The sequence below is a fragment of the Nicotiana attenuata genome, unplaced genomic scaffold (assembly GCF_001879085.1).
Source record: "Nicotiana attenuata strain UT unplaced genomic scaffold, NIATTr2, whole genome shotgun sequence".
Classification (NCBI taxonomy): domain Eukaryota; kingdom Viridiplantae; phylum Streptophyta; class Magnoliopsida; order Solanales; family Solanaceae; genus Nicotiana; species Nicotiana attenuata.
In genome coordinates, this window is record NW_017672056.1 from 88763 (window position 1) to 96767 (window position 8005).

Below are 8005 nucleotides of genomic sequence, written 5' to 3' on the forward strand. Positions count from 1 at the left end.
TCTCTCTCTCTCTCTCTCTCTCTCTCTCTCTCTCTCTCTCTCTCTCTCTCTCTCTCTCTCGCCCTCTCTGCGACTGTAGTGCCAACGGTCATCTTTAGTCGGAACCCTACCAGCAGCGACGCTGGCAACCAGGCAAGACTTCTGACCACCCCTTACCCCTCCCTCTCTCCTCTCTCTTCTACCACTCCTTTCTCTCCCTTCTTTCTTTCTTCTTCCTTCTTTTTCCTCTTCTCTCTACCCCCAACCCTCGCAGTAAGGTCTACTCTGGTGAGTGTTGTCCCACCGGTGACCTTTATTCCAGCGACTGCAGTGCCCTCCTCTTATTGTCCCCTCCCCGTCGATCCCTTCTCCCTTTCTTTCTTTCTTCTTTTCCTTTTTCTTTTTACTTGTGTGCTAGCCTATTTGGCCATTACGCCTCACTGTTTATTTTTTCTCTTTTTCTTCTCTTCTTTGCTTCTGTTGGGGCATCACCAGTGATAGCGGTGACAACTGAAAGTGCAAGAGGGGGTGAATTATAATTTTGCTTTTCTTTTTTGAGGTAGTCGACTATTTTGCGTTCTAGTCGATTGGGCTTTTCTGGAACATAATATAGAAGATAAATTGTAGAAAGTAAATTACATAGTATGTTTTATACTGGTTCGGATTTAGAGTGAATCTCATATAGCAAGGTTGATATCTTTCAAGTATGAAGTAGGTTAATACAGATGGGTTGATGTTGTTATACACCAACAACTTTTGTCACTTTGTTCTTCTCTCTATAGTTGATATAATGCCTCACCAGTGTTCTTTTCTCTCTCTCTCTTCTCTTTATTGTTACACAAGAAATCTAAAACAGACTACAGTATTTGTTTGAAGTAGAACAAAGAGATTCAAATTGGTTTGATCAAAGTATGTCTTTTCGAGGCTGGTGCAGTAGGTATTTATGCTTCTTGAGGCCTTCATGTCTTGTATGACTTTTTGAGAGATTGCAAATCCCAGGGAGTTATACTCAGATAGGAATCTCAAATTAATTCTTTCCAAGATTAATCCTTCTGTTGATTTGCCTTGACTCGTGGGCTTGAAACAATTCTTCCTCTAATGAGAGAATATTTTCGTTGCCAATTCCCTTGATTGATGCTTCGATTGACGTCTTTAAGTGGGAGAATCATTAACAGAAGATTTTGTTCCATTGACCTCCTTTGATTGAGATCCTTCTTATGATATCTTTTTTGATTGATTTTGCCATCTCCCTTGATTGATTCTTTCGCTCCTCTTTCTTTTTCATTTGATTTATTTATGCCTTCCATTCTATTGATCATAAACTATTCCTGGACACAAGGAGTACTTGGTTATTTTGCATCATTGTAATCAACTTAGAACTAGCAATCTCTCCCTTTTTGATGGTGACAAAATAACAATGAAAAAGCATCCCTGTTGATCGGGTGCCTTGAGTGTGTTGTAGTCAACTCCTCCTCAATCTAAGTTTCTTGTTAGATATGTCTAGTCGACTCCACCTCAGTTGGACATTCTGTTGTTCCTCAGTTGTAGTCGACTCCCCCTCAATTGTATACCGTATGATGTCTGCAAACAGAACATCTGTAGAAAAAAACACAGAACCTTACGCTTGCTTACTATTTCTCCCCCTTTGTCATCAACAAAAATAAAAGTAGGCAGAAAATAAATATTTGTTCAAATAGTACAACCCATGACTGAATCATCAGTCTCAAAACAAAGTAAATAATTACCTTAAACAACCAAATATCAGCGATGCAAAAAGTAAGTGAGGGTGTTGCAGATTGCCTCCTTAAGGCGATCAAAGCTGGCATTCATTGTGACAAAAACCCTATCAATTCTATCGTGCATCTCCTTGAAGGCCCTTACTGCTTTTTCTGCAGTCTTGAGAATCTGCACTCAAATCTTGGACACATCATACCATGTTTCCTTTACCATTCCATGCATATCCTTAATCTTGCTTTGCATTGAGTTTAAGGAGTCCTTGAGGACAGACAATGTTTCATTGATGGAGACAACTTTTTCTAAGAGGTCAGGAACACTTGCACTAGAGTGAGACATAGAGGCTTTTGCCTTGGAGTCAGAGGGGATAGTCTTGGTTTCACCTTTTTGTTTCTTGACACATGCTCCTTTTACAGAGATATAGCCGATGCTAGAAAATCTCCTGGAGTTGTAAGACTTGGTAACAGTGATATATGGTTGGTCAACAAGGGATATGTTGTTGGCTTCTAATAGATGGGTAACAACCATACCATAAGGAAGACTTATGGGATCATCGGCCCTTTCTATCATAAAAGCGATGACCCAATAAGACAACTTGACCTTGTGTTTAGTCAGAAGACAGTAAACTAGGAAGGTATCACGCTGGTAGAAGGTAGAGAAGGATCCTGTTCTTGGAGAGATCAGTTTTGGTCTTTTGGGGAGTGAAGGTTTCCGTGTGGTCTACCATGGGTCGTTTTCCTAGAGATTTTTCGCTGAGACTACGAGCATCATCTGAGAGGTCCTAAGAGGTGGTAAAATCCTCAGAATGGTTGGATCCTAGTTTGCATGGTTCATGAGGTTGAGAGGAGGGTTTTGCCCTGGAGCGAGTGCTTTTTCGGGTTGAAGCAAAGGGGTTTTTGGAGTTCTTCGCCATGGTAGGGTTTGGAACAGAGGAGTGGAGATACAAACAACGTGAGAGGGATTGAAAGGATTTTGGACATAAAAAGAATGAGAAACAGCGGTAGAGTACAGATGAAAAGGCGTCATAGAGACGCTATGATTGACCGGTCTCTGAAAAGGTGTGAAAAAATGTGAAAACAGAAAAGTACCAGACACGCAATTAATGCAACTTACACACTTAAAGAAATATTTAGACTAAGATATGGTAATAATTAAAAATATCACAAATTCCACAAAACTATGGGTTTATGGAAATAATGCCAAGAAAGTCTCGTAATGCACAGAATTTGTCTTCTAGCAAGGGTTTTGTAAAGATGTCTGCTAATTGATTAGTGGAACTTAAAAACAACAATTCTATGTTGCCCTTAAGAACATGATCTCTAATTAAATGGTGCTTAATGTCTATATGCTTAGCTCTAGAATGATGCACAGAATTCTTTGATAGACAAATAGCACTATAATTATCATAGAATATTTGAACAGGTTTAAAATATAATTCTTAGTCACCCAATTGATAAGATATCCGGAGTAATTGAGTACAACATTGCCCAATTGTGATGTACTCTGCCTCAGTTGTGGAAAGAGCTACCGATCCTTGTTTCTTACTGTTCCAGGAGATTAGTGCTTTTCCTCGTAATTGACAAGTTCCACTTGTGCTTTTTATGTCTTCTGTTCACCTGCAAGATTACATCTGAAAATCCTTCAAGTTCAAAACTGTTAGAGCGAGGATACCAAAGTCTGTATGAGATGGTTCCAATGAGATAGCGAATTATTTGCTTTACTACAGTTAAGTGAGACTCCTTAGGAGGTGATTGAAACCTGGCACATTTACAAACACTTAACATGATATCTGGTCGACTAGTCATTAGATATAATAGAGATCCAATCATTCCACAATACTTGGTTTCATCTACTGATTTTCCCAGTGCATCCCTGTCTAAACTTGTAGAGGGACTCATAGGAGTTCCAATTGATTTGGCATCGCTCATTCCAAATTTTTGAATCAACTCCTTTGTATACTTAGTTTGGCAGATGAATATTCCACTTTCTAGTTGATGGATTTGAAGTCCAAGAAAAAATGTCAGCGCTCCCATCATACTCATTTCGAACTCACTTTGCATGATGTTCAAGAAATCCTTGCACAAAAGAATATTAGTACTACCAAATATAATATCATCGCTTTGGCCATATCTTGTAGAGTTCGATTCTTGCGCTCAACTACCCCATTTTGTTGGGTGATCTCGGGGCTGAGAGGTTATGGGTATACCCTTGATTGTTATAGAAATCTTCAAATGATCTGCTTTCAAACTCTCCTCCATGATCGCTTTGAATGGTTGTGATAACTTACCATTTTTCTCTTTCAATTCTTTTGCATAAAATCTCCATGTTTTTCAATGCTTCATCTTTATGAGATAAGAAAATTACCCATGTAAAATATGAGTAGTCATCAACAATAACAAAAGCATATTGTTTACCTCCAATGCTGGCAGTTCTAGTGGGTCCAAACAAGTCCATATGAAGCAATAGCAAAGGCTTGGTAGTAGACACAATGTCCTTGATTTTGAAAGAGTTTCTAGTTTGTTTACCAATCTGACGTGCATCACATACATGATTTCTAGAAAAATTGAGTTTTGAAAGACCAATAACTAAATTATGCTTGGAGAGTTTTTCAATTAGATGCATGCTTGCATGACCAAGTTTTTTATGCCAAAGCCATGGATCGTCACATCTGGATGCTAGACAAATATGAATATCAAGATTTTCAATGCCATCAAGAATATAAACATTTCCATACCTTTTCTTGGAAGAATGGTTTTACGAGTTTCATCTTCAATGGCACATCCTTTTTTCTTGAATTTTACTTGATATCCCGAATCACATAGCTGAATTATGCTCAAAAGGTTGTAATTTAGTCCATCTACAAGATATACCTCTGTAATATCACAGTTATTTCCAAATGGATCTGTACCAGTACCAACTATCTTTTCTTTTGAATCATCACCAAATTTGACATTTCCACCATTTATTTTTGTGACTTCTTTGAACAGATTTTGTCACCCGCCATGTGACTTGAACATGCACTGTCTAAATACTATTTTTCTTTGCAGCTCTTTCTGTGGTGTTCCTGCAAAATAGAATTGTCACCTTCTTTTAGGTACCCAAGCTTGCTTGGGTCTTTGTTGATTAGTTCTACTAGAATCAGGATTATTTTTGGGTTTCCAAATCCATCCTGAAACATTATATTTACCAAATCCACAAAAGGAATATTTTTGTCCAAATTTGTTACAGTAATGACACATAGGGGTTGATCCAGTTTTTGATTTACCACTTGTGTTAGTGCTTGTGGACTCAGTTCTAACAAGTCTCTTTCCAGTTGACTTGTAAGTTGCCTAGTTAGACTTGACAGAACTGTGACTAGTGGATTTGCGCATGCCATTAAGTTACATTTGCAATTGCTTCATCTTGAAGTACGTCTCTTTCAATTTCTCAAACTTCAAGCTTAAGTTCCCAGTCTTTCTTTTCCCTATTGAGTCTCCATCGTTCATTTAGCATTTTTTGAGACTCTTTTAGGGTAAGGTCACAAATATCCTGCAATTCATTACATATATCACATTTATAGGTTCTTAACTCGCTTGTTTCACCTTGTGTCATGAAATAGTTTTCAGTATCTTCCTTGCATTTATTGTGTGATGTATCTTCATCAGTCCAGCAACCAGAGTATTTGTTAATGCCATTTTCCAGGATAGTCATTAAGCACAGATTTGCTATTTCTTCGTGTTCTAAACTATCTTCATCACTCCATCTTCCGAAGGATTTGTTGTTATACACCAACAGCTTTTGTCACTTTGTTCTTCTCTCTATAGTTGATACAAAGCCTCGCCAGTGCTTCTCTCTCACTCTCTCTCTCTCTCTCTCTCTCTCTCTCTCTCTCTCTCTCTCTCTCTTCTCTTCTTTCTTACATAAGAAATCTAAAACAAACTACAGTGTTTGTTTGAATTAGAACAAAGAGATTCAAATTGGTTTGATCAAAGTATGTCTTTTCGAGGCTGGTACTGTAGGCATTTATACTTCTTGAGGCCTTCATGTCTTGTATGACTTTTTGAGAGATTACAAACCCAAGGCAGTTGTACTCAAAAAGGAATCGCAAATCGATTCTTTCCAAGATTAATTCTTCTGTGGATTTGCTTTAACTCATGGGCTTAAAACAATTCTTTCTTTAATGAGAGAATATTCCCGTTGCCAAATCCCTTGATTGATGCTTCGATTGACATATTTAAGTGGGAGTATCTTTAACATAATATTTCGTGCCATTGACCTTCTTTGATTGAGATCCTTCCTATGATATCCTTTTTGATTGATTTTGCCAGCTCCCTTGATTGATTCTTCCACTCCTCTTTCCTTTTCGTTTGATTTATTTATGCCTTCCATTATATAGCTCAGAATGTGGTTCTTATGCTCTCCTGAGTCGAGGGTCTATTGGAAACAACCTCTCTATCCTCACAACGTAGGGGTAAGGTCTATGTACACACTACATTCACTAGACCCTACGGTATGGGATAATACAAGGTATGTTGTTGTTGTTATTGTTGTTGTTGTCGTTGTCGTTGTATTTATTGCTCAAAAACTTTTCCCGCACACAAGGAGTAATTGGTTATTTTGCATTATTGAAATCAACTTAGATCTAACAACAACCGCCCCTTCTTTTGGTTCTTGGGTGTTTTGTGTGTCTTTCAGGTAATACTCGGTGGCTATTGGAGACGAGCGGGAAGCCCGTGTAAACGTAGGAGAGCAATCAGGGCGAGTGTCAATAAGTGGCATTGAAAAGTTGGACGTGATCGTGCCAGGTACCATAACACTGTCGTGTACACCTAGACAATTTCTAGGTTCTATTCTTGGGAGTTGGTACCTCCCGCTTTCCTATTTTCTCTTCTTTGTTTTAGTTAAATTGTTGTCTTTTTAGTTCGCATTAGTTTAAATCATGCAATTAGCATGCTTGTAGATACAACTTGGTTTCTCCTAGTTTGGTCTTTTTGTCTATTGTAAGTTAGTGATTCTCCTTAGTTTGTTATATGTATAGTGGTTGTAGTTTGGGATGGTAGAGTAAGGTCATGACCTCAGGGTGGTAGGGGACAAGGGGGAGGTAAGGGGAACAAGGGAGCCTATAGGTTGAGAATTTGGTCATGGAACATAGGTATATTGACGGGTAAGTCAATAGAGCCGGCGAAGATTCTCCAGAAGAGGAAGGTCAATATAGCATGTGTCCAGGAAACTAGGTGGGTACGATCGAAGGCGAAGGATGCGGACGGGATAAGCTGTGGTACTCTGAAGTCCTGAAGGGTAATAATGGTGTAGATATTTTGGTGGATAGGGAACTCAAAGAGTCTATGGTAGAGGTTAGGCGGGGGAATACTAGGTTAATGACTATTAAGTTGGTATTTGGAGAGTGCACTCTAAATGTCGTTAGCGCTTACGCACCACAAGGGGGTTTGGATGAGGAGGTTAAAAGGCGCTTCTGGGAGGAGTTGGATGAGGTTGTGCGTAATATTTCGGCTGCTGAGAGGTTATTTATAGGAGTGAATTTCAATGGACATATTGGGTCGACTGCAGGTGGCTATGGCGAGGGGCATAGCGGCTTCAATTTTGAGATAGGAATGCAGGAGGTACTTCGTTGTTGGATTTCTCTAAGGCATTTGAGCTGGTGATTGTGAACTCTAGTTTCTGAAGAGGGATGAGCATTTGGTTATTTTCCAAAGTGCGGTGGCAAAGACTCAGATTGATTATCTTCTCCTTAGGATGTGTGACGGAGGGTTGTGCAAGGATTGTAAGGTTATCCCGGGTGAGACCCTCGCGACACAGAATAGGCTCTTGGTGATGGACGTCAGTATCATGGTAAAGAGGAAGAAGATGTCTGCACGAGGACGATCGAGGATCGGGTGGGGAGACTTGACTAAGGATACAGATCAGCAGTTGGAAGTGGGGTTATCGGCTATGGGAGCCTGGTGAAGTAGTAGGGATGCGAGCAATAAATGGTCGACGATGGCAGCCAGTATAACGGAGACAACGAGAGAGGTGTTAGTGGTCTCGACGGGTTACTCTAGCAAAATTAAAATCCAATGGGTGGTGGAATGAGGAGGTCCAAGGTAAAGTGGAAGTAAAGAAGGTGGCGTGCCTGAAGTTAGTAGGGAACACATGCGAGGAGGAGAGGAGAGCGAACAGAGAGAGTATAAGGTAGATAGGACGGAGGCGATGCTGGCGGTCACGGAGGCTAAGATTGCGGCTTTTGATTGTCTAAACCAGGAACTAGGGGTCAAAGGCGGGGAGAAAGATTTTATTCTAGCTGGCCAAGGCAAGA

The 8005-nt window shown here is 39.8% G+C and overlaps 1 protein-coding gene across 1 annotated transcript; it reads left to right on the plus strand.

Moving 5' to 3' along the window:
• Positions 1–7070: 7070 nt before the first annotated feature.
• On the plus strand, positions 7071–7656 carry LOC109211560. The gene is made up of 2 exons (XM_019375105.1): positions 7071–7313; positions 7369–7656. The coding sequence occupies exons 1-2, from the start codon at positions 7071–7073 to the stop codon at positions 7654–7656; spliced, it is 531 nt and encodes a 176-aa protein (XP_019230650.1).
• Positions 7657–8005: the final 349 nt, after the last annotated feature.